A 16,631-nucleotide genomic window follows, 5' to 3' on the forward strand; every position below is an offset into this window, starting at 1 on the left:
TTCAATGGGTTAGCCAGATAACTTAATAATAATAAGTAATAATAAACAACCAGAAATAACAATTTTTTCTGGATAATTAAGAAAGCTACATTTAGATATGTTTTTTTGGTTGTTGAGTCAATTGGGACACGCCCATTTTCAAGCTTCTCTCTAAAAAATAAAAATTGATCCTGCTTTATACTCTACCCCTCTACTCTGACACACTTTATGAATATGGGCCTAGATATGTATCTGTAGTATAATGAGGTCAGAATGGTCCCGAACATGATCCTCTCTCATTCAGGAGGAACTGCAGACTCTTCAGAGGCAGCTGGAGGAGCTGAGGAGACTAAAAGACCAGGCTACACAGGGAGTGCTGACCCCAGACAGAACAGATGGAGAGAAAGGTGGGAGTACGGTTACTATACATGTGGGAGGGAGGGGGACCTCACTTCACCCTCATACACACGAGGAGCCATAATATTTCAACAGGCTTAACTTGCACCTTGACAGATTTACGGCAACAAGTTTCCAACATTCCTTTTCCTAATTCGTCTGCAGTTATTTCTGCCCTTAAGTCCCCTTAAGTAATGATGGGTACCATCAAGACATGGCCTGAGCATTGGACTTTCCCCCTGAAATACAATTTTCAAAGCATCCTGTCTATCTCACACAGATAGAAAGGGGGATTTTGTACTTTCCACCTTACTATCGTCTTATCTGTCTTCAGGGCTCATACCAAGCATGTTTAGACATGATCTCTGACTCTTTCAACCCACAGCGGAGGCTCTTATCACCCGTTTACCATAAAGGAATGCAATTTATGTGGAGTGCAATGTATTCACTTCAAGAATTTATTGGCCTTGAACATGCCCCAAATACTGCAATGTAATTGTCTGCTCAAGTCTATTCGATTTAAAAGTCCTGTTGCTTAAGTGGACTTGACTTGCATGTAGGTCTTTATAGACTCAACCAGTGTGTATAGACAGCAGTAGACACCAGACAATATGTCTGTCTCTGATCCCTGTGGGGGCACGCTTGTTGTTTTCCAGATGTGGACGTGCTGAGGATGAAGAGGGCCATGGAGTCCCTGACGTCAGCTAACAATGACAAGGTACTGGAGCTCCTGTTCACACTTTTTCATAAAGGCTTCTGTAGTTGACGCATGGGGATCTCAATGGCTTTTCTAACTCTGATCTACCATCCTTCACCCACAGGACCGGCGGATCGAGGAGCTTCAGGAGTCTATCACACGGTACAAGAAGGTCCAGGACTTGGTGAAAGGTGAAACAATGTTCAAGGAGTATGAAACTAGTAATGAAGTGTTTTATCGGTATCATTGCAATAGTTCATTTCTATTTATCGGACTAGATCAATCACGTTTTAGAGTGTAGAATAATGGACTTTATAATTTTGTGTAACAATTATAACTGTCCCCCCCCCCAGACACACTGAATGAAGACGATTACGATGACATCCAGGATGACAGATCCCCCTCCATTCAGGTCGCCATGGATACAGACCGGGCCACCCTGGCAGTTGGGGAGGAGACAGGAAGGAGCTGTGACGAGGTAACAACCTCCCCTGTCATAACAATGTCTCACACACAGGATGGACCCGAGACTCTAGACTTCCTTACCAAAACGTAATGTTAGGAATGTGAGGGTCAACAGGCTTGGGGTATTGGTTTAGCTGGACACCAACTACCTAACCAATGAAACTGTGCTTTGCGACATTGACGAAACATTCATTTTGCGACGTTGACTCTTGTCTTTCTTTCTCTTCCTCTCTCACCCTCTCTTCCCAGATTCCATCTATTGCAGTGTTTTCAGAGCTGGAGCAGGAGAGCCTGATACAGGAACCAGACACAGACAGGTGAGGTTGGCTTTTTCCTGGACAAACTACACTCCCATGCACTATTTGTCCATTGGGTCACTGTTTTAGTTTGTCAGTATATTCATCATCTCTAGGTCTAGACTGTCGGTTAACTTTCCTTTCTCTTTGCAGTCCACCAGAAGTCCCACCACATTCAGCAGGTAGCCTGGGCCACATAAACAGCAACACAGAGCAGGTAAGACTGTCCTCTTACTCCTAGGGTGATGGGGAATGGTGGGTTAACTGGAAAGACCTTGACTTGCTGCAATCATAGAGTTTATGTACAGTACCAGCCAAAAGTTTGGACACCTACTGATTCAAGGGTTTTTCTTTATTTTTACTATTTTCTACATTGTATAATAACATCAAAACTATGAAATAACACATGCAATCATGTAGTAACCAAAAAAAGTGTTAAACAAATCTAAATGTATTTTGGAATTTAGGTTCTTCAAAGTAGCCATCCTTTGCCTTGATGACAGCTTTGCACACTCTTGGCATTCTCTCAACCAGCTTCATCTGGAATGCTTTTCCAACAGTCTTGAAGGAGTTCCCACATATGTTGAGCACTTGTTGGCTGCTTTTCCTTCACTCTGCAGTCCAACTCACCCCAAACCGTCTGAATTGGGTTGAGGTTGGGTGATTTTGGAGGCCAGGTCATCTGATGCAGCAAACCAGATGGGATGGTGTATCGCTGCAGAATGCTGCGGTAGCCATGCTGGTTAAGTGTGCCTTGATTTCTAAATAAATCACTGATAGTGTCACCAGCAAAGCACCATCACACGACCTCCTCCATGCTTCATTGTGGGAACCACCCATACGGAGATCGTCCTACTCTGCAACTCACAAAGACACGGCGGTTGGATCCAAAACTCTCAAATTTGGACTCATCAGACCAAAGGACAGATTTCCACCAGTCTATTGACCATTGCTTGTGTTTCTTGGCCCAAGCAAGTCTCTTCTTATTGGTGTCCTTTAGTAGTGGTTTCTTGGCAGCAATTTGACCATGAGGGCCTGATTTCACACAGTCTCCTCTGAACAGTTTGTTGATGTGTCTGTTACTTGAACTCTGAAGCATTTATTTGGGCTTAAATTTCTGAGGCTGGTAACTCTAATGAACTTATCCTCTGCAGCAGAGGTAACTCTGGGTCTTCCCTTCCTGTGGCGGTCCTCAAGAGAGCCAGTTTCGTCATAGCGCTTGATGGTTCTTGTGACTGCACTTGAAGAAACTTTCAAAGTGGTTTAAATTTTCAGAATTGATGTCTTAAAGTAATAATGGACTGTTGTTTCTCTTAGCTTTTTTGAGCTGTTCTTGCCATAATTCGGGCTTCGTCTTTTACCAAATAGGGCTATCTGTATACCCCCCCAACCTTGTCAATCAATCAAATGTATTTACAAAGCCCTTTTTACATCAGCCGTTGTCACAAAGTGCTATACAGAAACCCAGCTTAACCTCAAACCGCAAGCAATGCAGATGTAGTAGCACGGTGGCTAGGAAAAACTCCCTAGAAAGGCAGAAACCTAGAGAGGAACCAGGCTCTGAGGGGTGGCCAGTCTTCTTCTGGCTGTGCCGAGTGGAGATTATTACATTATATGGCCAAGATGTTCATAGATGACCAGCAGGGTCAAATAATAATAATCAGTGGTTGTAGAGGGTGCAACAGGTCAGCACCTCAGGAGTAAATGTCAGTTGGCTTTTCATAGCCGAGCATTCAGTTAGAGACAGCAGGTGTGTGGTGGAGAGAGGGAGTCGAAAACAGCAGGTCCAGGACAAGGTAGCACGTCCGGTGAACAGGTAAGGGTTCCATAGCCGCAGGCAGAACAGTTGAAACTGGAGCAGCAGCACGACCAGGTGGATTGGGGACATCAAGGGGTCATCAGGCCAGGTAGTCCTCAGGCATGGTCCCAGGACTCGGGCCCTCCGAGATAGGAGGGTGAGAGAGAGGGAATTAGAGGGAGCATACTTAAATTCACACCGGACAAGATGGGAGAAACACTCCAGATATAACCGACTGACCCTAGCCCCCGACACAAACTATTGCAGCATAAATACTGGAGGCTGAGACAGGAGGGGTCGGGAGACACTGGCCCCGCCCGACGATACCCCGGATAGGGCCGACCCAGGCAGGATATAACATAACTGATGGGCTCACAGGCATTAAGAAGGAAAGAAATTCTACAAATTCACTTTTTAACAAGGCACACCTGTTAATTGAAATGCATTCCAGATGACTACATCATGAAGCTGGTTTAGAGGATGCCAAAAGTGTACAAAGCTGTCAAGGCCTAAGGTGGCTACTTTGAAGAATCTCAAATAAACAAATCACTTTTTTGGTTACTACAAGATTCCATGTGTTATTTCATAGTTCTGATGTCCACTACTATTCTACAATGTAGAAAATAGTAAAAGTAAAGAAAAACCCTTGAATGAGTAGATGTCCAAACTTTTTTGTTTTACAGGGTCAGCCATAGTAGTACAGCGCTTCTGCAGCAAATTAGGGTTATGTGCCTTGCTCAGGCGCACATCGGCAGATTTTTCACCTTGTCGGCTCGGGTATTAGAACCAGCAACCATTTGGTTAATGGCCCATTGTTCTAGCCCATTGTTCTAGTCTTAAATCACATACCCCCTCCCCCCCCCATTTTTGTCACCAAAACTAGGACACTAGAGCTTCTTATCTTTGACCTTTTTGACCTCTCAACATGGGAGAGTCTCAAAGGCTTGTCTCTCAAACGGGCCAGTCATACAGATACAGGTTCTATCTCTTATCTCCCCCACATGGAGGGCGGAGTCACTGAGCCCCACTGTGACGGCTGACTGGACTCCGGACTGTCTGTCAGGATGATATGGAATCATAATAGGATTCCTGAGCAATGGTTGTTTTGACAGTTGTGTTACTCCACCGCCACCTGGTGGTACAACAGAACTATGGAGCTGGTTATATTGGGAGATTGACTGTTTACTGGCATGCCAAATATTTTATTAGGTTAATGTGCTCATAATGACCCCTCACCCCTTTTCTAGACCACAGTTGAGGAGCCCAGCCCCCCATCCACCTCCCCATCAAACCCCAGCAGTAATGAAAGCTTTGGGACCAAGAAGGCCCGCTCCTCCTTTGGACGTGGTTTCTTCAAGATGCGTGGAGGCAAGAGGACGTCCAGCGCCCCAAATCTGGGTGAGTCATCACAGGAAGGGCACTGGGAGAAGGGTACTCGTTTCTCTACACGGGGTGGTGTGAACAATAAATATTACTCCATGTTCATGATGTAAAAAAAATATTCACAGTTCCATTCCTTAATGTGTGTTTTCTTATGTCTGTCTGTCTGGTAGTATTCACACTAGTGACTATCCTTGCTCTCTCTATTTTCCATGGTTCTATGTGATGTGAAGATCGCAGCCGGAGTGCGAGTGCGCCTACGTTGGGTACAGTACAGTAGTCTGCAGCGCAGAGCCCCACAGACGGGCCAGGCCTGCAGTATGGCAGATCAGGATGAACGCTGGATGTGTGCAGGGATACTAGCACAACAATGTGATCACCATCTAACATTACTACACAACTAGACCCGTCGTAGACTAAATAAAAAGGCTGTCTGTTTTTCTGAACCCTCTTGAGGCTGATTGGGTCATAGATGGTAAATGGTTACATTGTTGTGTGAAGAATCCCTAGATATTCCCCTACCTCCATTTTCCTACTCTTCATTTGTATCAAGCAAGTGAAAAGTTTAGTTGATCGCTGTTGTGAGTGGGGTGGTTTTTAGTGTGATTTCTTTCCCCTTTTAAATCATATCCAGTTGTTCCTTATCCATGACGTGACACCATCTGCAATGATGCCGCTTACCTCTGCTAGCTGTCCTTAAAGATGCGCCTCTGAGATTAGTCTTTTACAGTTGGAAGTCTATGAATTTGCATCAAAGTTCATGTCAACCAGTCCTGCATGAGTTGAATTGTGGTGCTTTTGAGTGGTTCTTGGCGTACTCATAGTGGTGGTGGTGTTTAGTGGAAGATGTAGTCCAGAAGTGGTTATGGTGGCCATTACAGCTGTAGTCCTTGGACAGTGTTGGCCTCGAGTTTCCTGTGGTGGTGGATTGTCAGATGTCAGCTATTGATCTAACAGGGGTGTGTGTGTTTGAATCCAGCTGAGACCGAGCGTAAGGGCACAGACCACTTGGACTTGGCTGGTGCCCCGCCACACAAACCTCAGGGAGGAGACAGCAGCCAGACCCTACCTTCCTCACCAGAGGCCAAGAAGAAGTCCAGAGGCTTTATGAAGTTCTTAGGCAGGTGGGTCAAAATGTTCTCTATATTCCCTAAATTTAGAAAGAGGTGAGGAGATGGTATGCAAGGTAATTGGGGGAAAGATGAATTAAGATGGAGCCAGGGTTTTTAAATTAAACTGTTGCTTTATTAACTGTAATACGAGGACAGAGGGTTTGCTGTAACACGAGGATCGAGCATGGCAGGATATTTAGGCTTGCTGTGTTCTGACCCCTCTAGGCTGAAGAGAAGTCACTCCACCTCGCTAGACCTGGAGGAGACTGAGTTCAGGAGGGGAGGTGTCAGAGCCACGGCCGGCCCACGACTGGGCTGGTCACGTGACCTGCAGCACAGCGCCGAGTATGTGAAGCTCACCTCTTGCTAGACTGTCTCTGTGTGTGTGTATCTGTCTGTGAACTAGAGATGTAGAAGAAGGGATCAGAAGTTTATTGGAACTAAGTCTACAGTATCACAGTTTTAGGGTATTAGGATTTTGTGGTGTCAGAGGAGCAAATGGGAATGAATGATGTACTGTTTACCCTCCACGTTAATGGTGAGAGTGCTCTCTCCCCCCTCAGTGATGTGGACGCTCCCTTTGCACAGTGGAGTAAGGAGCAGGTGTGTGTGTGGCTGCAGGAGCAGGGCCTGGGGCTGCACGTGGCTCAAGACCAGCAGTGGATCCGCTCAGGATTCACCCTGCTGCAGGCCTCCCAGCACGACCTGGAGAAGGTAGGACGGCTCAGTGGAGCATCCAGGAGGCGTCTCGTGCATTCTGTGTCGCTAGACATTTTAATGAAACTCCCGATGTTAAAGCTTATAGTTGCTAATGTTCACTTTGCTACCTGTGTCCTGACACATCTATTTTCTCTATCACTCTCTTCCTAACTGTACAGTATGTCAGATGTCTTAAACAATCCATACATGTTTCTGTGGCAACAGGAGTTGGGGATCAAACAGCCCCTCCACAGGAAGAAGCTGCAGCTGGCTCTCCAGGCACTGGGATCAGAGGAGGATGTCAGCAAGGCCAAACTGGACCACAACTGGGTGACCAGTGAGTGACCACTGACCACAGCCTCAGAGTTATCAAAAATCCTTGACAATGAAACATTGAATAACCTTTCTGTGACTTGTGATTGATTTTGAGTTGTTTTGGTGTTTCTCAGGATGGCTTGACGATATTGGTCTGCCACAGTATAAGAGCCAGTTTGATGAGGGGAGGGTCGATGGACGAATGCTACACTACATGACTGTGGTGAGTCTTAATTTGCAGTAGTCTGTAACGCGGCTAAAATGAATTAGAATCCATGTCAAAGGGGGTGAATAAAGTCCATTAAATAACAAATCCTTGCTTTTGTGTGATCATCTGTATGTCTAGTGTCCTTTTTATTTCTTATTGATTGATGGTAGTCATTCTCCTGAGTGAGAAGAGTATGTGTGTTTGTCCCCTTCAGGATGACCTGCTGTCTCTAAAAGTGGGCAGTGTTCTCCACCACCTCAGCATCAAGAGAGCCATCCAGGTCCTCCGGCTCAACTTCTACGAGCCCAACTGCCTCCGCCGACGGCCCTCTGACGAGGTACGGTTTAGACACTACTAAATAAATAACCAATTTATTTTTCTCTCCCTGTGCTTTCATATCCACCATACACATGGTCTCTCACTTCACCAGTTCAGTTACATTTCAGTGGTGTTATTTGTAAAGGGGAAAATAAACGTCTCCGTTTTTATTAACACCAACTTAAAAGAAAATGTCTCCCCAGAACAACATCACACCAGGGGAGATCTCCCAGTGGACCAATCACAGAGTGATGGAGTGGCTGAGATCAGTGGACCTGGCTGAGTACGCTCCTAACCTGAGGGGCAGCGGTGTGCACGGGGGGGTCATGGTGAGAGGGGGGGGGTCTCTGTTTGAATTGGCTTGCCACTGACTCATTTCAGGAACACACACCTTCATCAGCGTATACATACACTGACTGCCTTTTTACTGGTGTCTGTCTCACTCTTCGTTTGCATCTCTCCTTGTCTCAGGTGCTGGAGCCTCGCTTCAACGTAGAGTCCCTAGCCCTTCTGCTCAACATCCCTCCCAACAAGACCCTGCTGCGCCGCCACCTGGCCACCCACTTCCACCTGCTCATCGGCTCCGCTGCCCAGCGCAGCAAACAGGAGTGTCTGGAGAACCCAGACTACACCCTGCTCACTGCCACCGCCAAGGTCAAGGTAGGGTCAACTCGCAGCTGGTAAGGCATCAGCTTGTTAGACATGCAGAGATTTGGGAATCAGTGTAGGTTTATTGATCTGATCAGTGACCTTGGCTGTGTCCCACTGCTCTAAGTTGGCCTCATGACCACTTATATGTGAATGGACTGGATTTTGTCCTTTCAGATCAGTGGTCAGCAGGAAAAGGAGATGAGGACAGACTGCTTTTTAATACTATTGGCACACAGCCGTTTGTCCCCATTTGACTGACTCTCTCCCATCATCCTCTCTCCTCCTCCAGCCCAGAAGGCTGCCGTTCGGTGGCTTCGGGACCCTGCGTAAGAAGCGCCAGGAGGACAGCGAGGAGTACGTGTGCCCCATGGACGTGGAGATGCCCAAGAACAGCAGCTTCCAGGGGGGCCTGAGGATCTACGAGGACAACCTGGACCAGGTAGGGGACTGCCATTAACTCTTTCAACTTCAGGGAATGTGGGTGTTTTTAGTGTGGCTTTTTTTAGCCCCTTCAACTGAGGCGCTAACTATTTAAAATGTATTAATGATAATCATCCTTTAGGTGAGGTTAGAGCACTTCAATGAACCGATGAGAGGGTGGAATGTGGTACCACAAGAGGATAGTGTTTTACTTTTAATTTTCCATGTGAAGTGCTCTTGAACACTGTCTGTACTCTTAGATGGAGGACTCGGAAGGGGCTGTGAGGCAGATAGGAGCATTTTCTGAGGAAATCGACAACCTGACGGTAAGAAGTCATTAAAAAGCTCACATGAGGCCTCCGGAGTGGCGCAGCGGTCTAAGGCAGTGCTGGAGGTGTCACTACAGACCCGGGTTCGATCCCGGGCTGTATCACAACCGGCTGTGATCGGGAGTCCCATAGGGCGGCGCACAATTGGCCCAGCGTCGTCCGGGTTAGGGGAGGGTTTACTTGGCTCATCGCGCTCCAGAGGCTGGCCAGGTCATCAGTTGAACGGTGTTTCCTCCGACACATTGGTGTGGCTGGCTTCCGGGTTAAGCGGACGGGTGTTAAGTCCTATTTCGGAGGACACATGACTCTAACTTCACCTTTCCCGAGCCCATTGGGGAGTTGCATGAGACAAGATTGAAAAGGGGGGTAAAATACCCCCCCCCAACCCACAAAAACTCACATGATCACACATCAAATCACTTATGTGCTTCTCAGCAAGCTGTGCTCTAGCAAAACAACCATGGCACTTTTCTGGCAGTTTATTAATCTCTTTGTTTTCCTGTGTGACTTCAGTGTGTTGTTTTCTCCTGCATGTTTCAGAGCATGCTGAAGGAGGATGAATTCTTCAGCGAGGTCTCCTCTCGCTCCCCCGAGGCCAGCGTCACCGATGACGACTCTAACGTGTGAGGGAGGGTTCCCGCCAATTAAATGTATTAACTTTAGATGACTGACAGGGGGTGCTGTTTTGCAGCCACCACACAGCCATTTTGTTACTCCTCAATTGTAAAAAAAAAACATATTTTCGAAGCTGTAGAAATGATTTAATGTCTACATTTGTTTTTGACAAGTATATTCTATTAGACACCTTTTAATGCATACTTTGAAATTATATGTAAAAATACAAGGGAGTACTAATGATACTGTCCCCACTACAACAAATAAATACCTAAATGCATATAAATTTTGTCCTTTAAACATTTGATTGAAGTGCTGTAGAATTCAAGTCATTCCTATGGAGGAGTGCTCCTTCTGAGGAGCACCAATATGGCTGACTGGTGGCTTCAAAGCCTCTCATTGGCCGTTACATAGCATCAGCAATCCAGGGTTTATACACATCATTGACCCCAGCTGGCGTCACCATGCAAACACCTTGATAAGCTGTCTTCTACAACCTGAGACCACCTATGCCCTTACTTACGTCGTTGTCGTTTCAGCAATTTACTATCTCTTGCTCTGCATTCCCAAGTGAAGTTATACATGTGTATTTATTGAAGTTGTTGAAATGTAGCGCATGACTTGAGATTTCAACATGGGAGCATTTACTTTATACTTCCATACTTTTGTGTTACAGAACTGTTTTTTTCTATATTTGTTTGAATATCCACATGAGTCCCTGTACTTACATGGTATGCCATTGTCCTGACTTATTTTTTTATTTTTGGAACCCTCACGCCTATTAGCAATTATATAACCTAAAAGATTGGTCAAGTCGCAGTGGGACACTTAGACTGCAATCCATAATTTCCTCTCCATGTCTCATTTGATGCTCCTGTTTGTGTCCCAAAGTAATTCAATATTATCATGTTGGTTTGTCCTGCCATGTGGAATTTTAGGAACATGGAAGCCCAATGTTCTAGAATGTAAACACCACCAGAAAGCAATGATATTGTTTTGCAAGCCTTAACCATATCAGTGAACACAATGTAATGTACTGTGTACTGTTTCTATGCATCTTTGTGAATTGTCAATAAAAACATGGTAAAATGATGGGCTACATGACTGTGTATACTAGCCTATTAGAGATGGGTGAGCTATGTACATTTGAGATACTTCCACAAGGTCTGAGTTGAGCACTTATGTCGATAGATCCTTACACCAGCCAGAGACCCACTAATGCAATTTCAGAATGTGGGAGGGACATGTCCCCAGTGAAAGTTGCACCCCTGGAAATGGGATTTGAATCCACAGCCATTACTTCAACCCAGCAACTAGATCAGTCAAGGCTGTGTTTACATCAGGATGTCAAAAGATATCAGAATTAGGCTGCGCTTACCCCCAATTATAGACAAAAATGTATTGCATTTGTATTTTATTGGTCTCAATAACATGTTGCATAATGAAACCATATTTCAAGTGTTGTAAAGACATTTAAGCACATGGAAAGACTCCAGTAACAGCTTCAAGATATACTCCCTTTAGTCACTCGTTCTGCAACAATATGGAATAAGTACATCAATGTGCAAAGTTATACATTACACTTTAGGGAATAGTTTGCAGTGGAAGCAACTGAGCAGTATTATGGGCATGTCTTCAGCTGTGCATACAAAGAAGTATTGCTAAGGCACTCAAGTAAAACTATACTGAACAAAAACATGCAAAGTGTTGGTTTCATGAGCAGAAATGTTCCAGTTAAAGCTTATTTTCATTTTCTGAAAAAAAAAAAAAAAAAAGTGTTTACTTCCCTGTTAGTGAGAATTTTGCCTTTGCCATGATTACATATGTGCACCTTGTGCTGGGGACACAAAGGCCAGGAGTATTTGTCTAACAAAACCCTTGTGGGGAAAAACTCATTGATTGGCTCCCAAAAAGTAGGCCTATCATGTGAAATCCATAGACTAGGGCCTAATTCAGTTGAGTTTATATTTTGTTCAGTACACAGGTATCAGTCACAATTAGTTTGACAGGAAGAACATTCAAATAATTGTTTCCTCCAACTACCAGTTACTCAATTCAGAATGATAAATCAGAAAATGCTTTAGACACCACTCATTTCAGGATTCTGTTTTGGAAATTAAGGCACACCAAATTACAGAAAATGGTCCACTAATTCTGCTGTAGGATAAGTGAAATGATTTCAACAGATGATCAAGCGCTGATGCAAGAGATTTAATAAATGTTGGGTGTGGCTGATCATTGAGCCCCTTTAACCCCTCGCCTGGGATGGCTTCTAAAAGGTGAACCTCCGGCTGCTGGCGTGGCCCACTTTGTCCAGGTTGGGGTTACAGGCAAACTGGATCATGGGAGGCGGTCCGCACAGGAGGATGAGAGTGTCGTCTCCAGGGGGTGGAAGGTGGTCCCTCACCATGTCTTCACTGATGAAGCCTTGGCTGTACTCCCACTCTGATGATTAAAGAGACGTTAAACTTTAAGTCACTCCGGACCAGACAAGATTCTTAGCCTTCTCTTAAATCTTTGTGAGCCTTTAACGGCATTTATTGACACTTCAACAGGGCAAACAAACATTTATTTCCCAATATCAGCTCATGTTCACTGAAACATAATAGAAGTTATGGGCATCCCTTACCCTCAGGAGCCCTGTCCAGGGTGAACCATAGCTTGAACCGGGTTGGGTGATTAGCTGCGATCTCCTCCAACTCCGGTCGAAGCAAGATGTCTTTCTCAGTCTGAGGGAGAATAGGATAGAGAAGGTATTAGGGACTACTAGCCCATGTTTGAACTCCTTGACCTCAGATTCAAACCAGATGAGGAAAGCGGTGTAAACTCACCTGGTTGGCGAAGAGCAGATGACACACTGTCTGGTCCTGGGGATCCTTCATTATAGCTGTGATGAGCTGCAGCATGGGAGTGATTCCTGAGGGAACAGGATCCAATAGAACACATGTCAACCCATCACAGATGGCCATTCTGCTATGTACAGATTGAGCATGGTGGCTTTTGTTTTACCAGTCCCTCCTGCGATCATGCCCACTTGCTTGGCAGTTTTGATCACAGGCTCCGCCTTTTTTTCTGCCTTGATGGCAAAAGCCCCTGTTGAAACACCCAATAAACAAACCAATTTAGTAAAGGAGTGGCTTGCGTGCACTTCTTCACCATTGACCTAGCTCAGAGCAGTGACCACTTAAGAAACATTTTCAGCCAGGGCCTAAATATACATAACAGGGTATTTAATGCAAGATCTACCACACAGTGGCAATGTTGGGCAAACGTGATGACTCACCGTTTCCTTGGTAGACCAGCAGGCCGCTGGGCCCTCTGAAATCAATAGTGTCGCCAATCCGGAGGCTCTCCAAGTACTGACTCATCTTCCCACCTTCAGGAAACTTTGGATTAACGTTCTTGTAGTAAATCTGGGAAGCAAGAAAAACATTTTTTGGGAAAACTGGTTGAGGAGATGGAGGTTGAATTATAGTACAGAGAAAGCTTCTTCAGATGATGCGTGTACCTTCACTACCAGGTCTACGAAGCCTACGTCGTCATCACTAGACACAGGTGTGTACGGTCTGACCACCAGGACTCCATCCGGTTTGGCAGACAGGTATATGTGTTGCCCTGGGAACGTAAACAGTCAAAGTATGGTGGCCACTTAAATGAAGAGTAGTCGTGATGGGTGCGAAGACAACACAACAAACAGATACATTTTTGTATGATTTCAGATTCAGACCAGGATTACATTCAATGTTACACTATATTATAGTCTAATAGTGTTTTTATATAAATGCTGAAAAGTTGAACAGCGACATCAATTGAATGTACTCACCAATGGGTAGCCCAAGGACTTGATCCTTTGCCCGCAGGGCAAAACGGAATTTCCTTGTGTCATGACTGATGATCTATGAGAACCACAACACAGCATTTCACAGCTGCACTGACATGATATAGATCCCTCAAACTCAACTCTGGACCTCAAAGATAGTTCCACCACATTCTCTCACTGTTTCCCTCTAAAATCAGGGCTATATTTAGACCTGGGACACCCAAGTGTGCAATTAATTATCAGGTTGAACAGAAAACCAGCAGGCTCCGGACCTCATAGGGTGAGTTGAATACCCCTGATATAAAGCACACACACTGTTGACCGACTGTTAGCCTTGATCCACAGTAGCAGTCTGTACAAGAGCAATAACTTCAAACTACAATCCAGACTGGTTGCATATTGACCTCTGCACTAAATGGAGAAACCGCAGTCTGTAGCAATGCAGCAGCTGCCCAGTCCAAGTCCTAAAGGGCTTGTGACACAGACCAGCCGAAGTTATGTGTTTGGTCTTTGTGCAGTTCCAGTAATGGTAAGGAGCATTTCCACAGTAACAGAGTGATGCTGAGACTCAAACAAAACAACAATGATTACAAAGCATAGAACTCGGTGCAAATGCAAAGTTTGGTAACAGAATGACGGTTTGTGTGATCATTATGTTACTAAACATTGCATCTGCACTGTTCAGGTAAATTTGTTGTTTTTTTGAATGTGGAAATTGTTAAAAGTAGTCATTGTGCATAGTTTGTTTAACTTTTCAATCATTGGTTTTTGTTTTACATAAATGTTAAGGTGAAAAATCTGAGTCGGAGCATCACTGTTTCATGGAATTGCCTTTCTAGGACAGCACTGGGCATCCCAGATCAAACATGTCTTATCTAGTCACAATTGTTACTCATTATTTCTTAGTCCAACTTGTTTCATTCACTCTATTATATTAATAATGTGAACGTGGTTTCACCACAGCACAGGAATAATAACCTGATCACAACACTGAATTCTTACCTCTTTATCTATCAGCCTTAATGCATATTTGATGTTGGGGTCCTCTAGGGTGATGGCAGGTTTCTTCTTTGAGAGGAAGAGGCTCAGGATGAGGTTGATAATGTTGTCAATACTGCTCCGAATGAGCTGTGGAGATGGGAAAGGAAGGTTTGCCTTTTCAGTTGAAGTTATTGTGGAAATAAGGATGTCGATCTTTACCATGTTGAACATTGTAAAGACTGCTGCCATGATTGGGAGGGGAAAATGACAGACTGTACCAACAAGTCAACAAAAACAGTTTTTTAACAGTTACTGATATACAATGCATCAGTCAGTGTGATATTACACCTAACTTGACAAATAGTTTAGTCATAATGGATAGGCACAACGCTTCCCTAAAATTAGGGGAGTGGTTATGTCAGAGGAACACTGGGGAAACCCGAATTTCCCCACATCTCAGTGCAAGAGGCGTCACTACATTCCCTGGTTCGATTCCAGGCTGTATCACATCTGGTGGTCATTGGGAGTCCCATAGGGCTACGCAGCGTCCCAATTGGCACAGCGACGTCCGGGTTTGGCCGTCATTGTAAATAAGAATGTGTTCTTAACTGACTTGCCTAGTTAAATAAATACGCACACACCCCAACATTGGACCAAACTGCTGCGCTCACCACTATTCGATAGCTAGTAGCTAGCTAACTTAATAACGACATGGTAGAGCCACAGCGGCGTGCATTCCTTTGACAAGTGTGCAGAGATCTCCATGCTGGCTATTTTAATCAGAAATTAACCCGACTGTCAATCACGTAAACTAGGTAACGTTAACTCACTCCCTAGCGCCATGCAACTTGCGCCATGCAACGCCCAAACATCTCAATAAGAGGCAAAGCAAAAGCTTTGGTTATCAAGTTAGGTAGTTATGATGACAGTTTACTATATACCGACTGACTTACTTACTACAGCTACGGTGGATTACAAACCTGATGGTTCACGACGAAGATCTGTTACTAACTACACTGTAGTCTACAGTACTAGTTAGCCAACCATAGCTAGCTTGCCTGCCGTTCGCTATAGATTCCTTGTGCAGTGTCAAATAGCACAACTGTAGCTCAGCCTAAGCCAATGTAAAAAATATCATATTTAGCTAGTTGGCAATTATACTTACCCCAATGATGTAAGACAGCATCTTGTTTTTAACACCTTACAAGGCAACAGCGAAAAGTATGTTCTCCGAGGAAAAACCGTCGCGCTGTCAAAGTACTGACTCCGGGGCTTTCAAGGCAACTGGGACCTCGGAAAAAATACGAGGTCAAATCATGACGTCGGTGATCTTCAGATCGGAAAGTTGGAGTTCTAGAAGAGGCCCGAATTCACGAGTTGGAATTCCGAGTTGGATGACCGTTCAAAACGATCTTTCGCACTCTGAGTTTTTTTTCTCGCAAATTCACAGCTCTCTTGAACGCACTGAAGTCGCACATCAGATATTTTTGAGTTCACAGTTGTTTTGAACGCGTCATAAGGAATTAGCGCTCAACCCCTGCAGTTGTAAACACGCTTTTCAAAATAAGAGTCCATGCACGACCCATGAATTTGTATGAAAACTGCTTTGAACATGCCTGTCTGGCTACAATGAACGAAGTCCCGTTTAATGCAGAATGACCACCACTTTTCAACCTTTTACTCATTATCTTCAGCACCAAACTAGGCCTACAAATGTGAAAACAAAGGTCCTAAGAAATGATTCTCGGAGACATCACAGTGTAGGATTAAAAGTTTCTGCAACGAGTTTCTAGTCAGAGAGGGTATTTTCTTGCTCCTCACGTCACCGCGAATCCCATAGTGTTTGAAATCACTGTTTAAAAAATGTTTTAACTGTTGATGATGTCGTCGGGTAGAACTTTTAACTTATTTTTCTACAGAACATAGAAATGAGCTGGAACAAAGTCTCATTGCTGTCTGGTAAATATTGCATATCTAATAAGGTGAAATAAGTATCATACAAACTCATTCATAGAATCTACCCCATAAAGACCTTTATTAAACACAGAATTAAAATGGCTATTGTTAACAAATGTGTATTTTGTGGTTGTGACCCAGAAACTCTTGACCATTTATTTTGGGACTTGTTCTTATGTCAGACGATTTTGGAGTG

General features: G+C 44.5%; 2 protein-coding genes across 5 annotated transcripts in view; one reads left to right on the plus strand and one right to left on the minus strand.

Annotated features, from left to right (window-relative positions):
- LOC115133004 (liprin-beta-1-like) overlaps positions 1-10,770 on the plus strand; it is a 34,436-nt gene extending 23,666 nt beyond the window's left edge. For 3 of the 4 annotated variants that reach the window (XM_029665795.2, XM_029665794.2, XM_029665796.2), the window contains exons 8-26: positions 284-386; positions 1,032-1,093; positions 1,197-1,263; positions 1,426-1,550; positions 1,787-1,854; positions 1,987-2,050; positions 4,879-5,029; positions 5,245-5,277; positions 5,991-6,135; positions 6,349-6,468; positions 6,687-6,837; positions 7,048-7,159; positions 7,272-7,360; positions 7,560-7,682; positions 7,867-7,992; positions 8,135-8,323; positions 8,604-8,753; positions 8,995-9,060; positions 9,604-10,770. In XM_029665795.2, the coding sequence (XP_029521655.1) occupies positions 284-386; positions 1,032-1,093; positions 1,197-1,263; positions 1,426-1,550; positions 1,787-1,854; positions 1,987-2,050; positions 4,879-5,029; positions 5,245-5,277; positions 5,991-6,135; positions 6,349-6,468; positions 6,687-6,837; positions 7,048-7,159; positions 7,272-7,360; positions 7,560-7,682; positions 7,867-7,992; positions 8,135-8,323; positions 8,604-8,753; positions 8,995-9,060; positions 9,604-9,690 (2,031 nt within the window). In that variant the 3' untranslated portion in view covers positions 9,691-10,770. The remainder of the gene's footprint in view (positions 1-283; positions 387-1,031; positions 1,094-1,196; positions 1,264-1,425; positions 1,551-1,786; positions 1,855-1,986; positions 2,051-4,878; positions 5,030-5,244; positions 5,278-5,990; positions 6,136-6,348; positions 6,469-6,686; positions 6,838-7,047; positions 7,160-7,271; positions 7,361-7,559; positions 7,683-7,866; positions 7,993-8,134; positions 8,324-8,603; positions 8,754-8,994; positions 9,061-9,603) is intronic. The other variant, XM_065021566.1, reaches the window with a different exon arrangement.
- Positions 10,771-11,075: 305 nt separating this feature from the next.
- LOC115133005 (NADH-cytochrome b5 reductase 3-like) lies at positions 11,076-15,985 on the minus strand. Its single transcript, XM_029665797.2, has 9 exons — positions 15,645-15,985; positions 14,501-14,626; positions 13,502-13,574; positions 13,187-13,293; positions 12,962-13,091; positions 12,688-12,771; positions 12,510-12,595; positions 12,308-12,407; positions 11,076-12,123 (listed from the first exon to the last, which is right to left on the minus strand). Exons 1-9 carry the CDS (start codon positions 15,663-15,665, stop codon positions 11,951-11,953), a joined length of 900 nt encoding a protein of 299 aa, XP_029521657.1. The 5' UTR covers positions 15,666-15,985; the 3' UTR covers positions 11,076-11,950.
- Positions 15,986-16,631: the final 646 nt, after the last annotated feature.

The sequence above is a fragment of the Oncorhynchus nerka genome, linkage group LG8, assembly GCF_034236695.1.
Source record: "Oncorhynchus nerka isolate Pitt River linkage group LG8, Oner_Uvic_2.0, whole genome shotgun sequence".
In the NCBI taxonomy this organism is placed as follows: Eukaryota; Metazoa; Chordata; class Actinopteri; order Salmoniformes; family Salmonidae; genus Oncorhynchus; species Oncorhynchus nerka.

Coding starts and splice junctions, on each gene's coding strand:
- LOC115133005 (XM_029665797.2), bottom strand. CDS start 15,665: ATGCTGTCTTACATCATTGGG. Junction 13,092..13,186: donor TCGTAGACCTGGTAGTGAAG/GTACACGCATCA, acceptor CTTGCTTCCCAG/ATTTACTACAAGAACGTTAA. Junction 12,596..12,687: donor CATGATCGCAGGAGGGACTG/GTAAAACAAAAG, acceptor CTGTTCCCTCAG/GAATCACTCCCATGCTGCAG.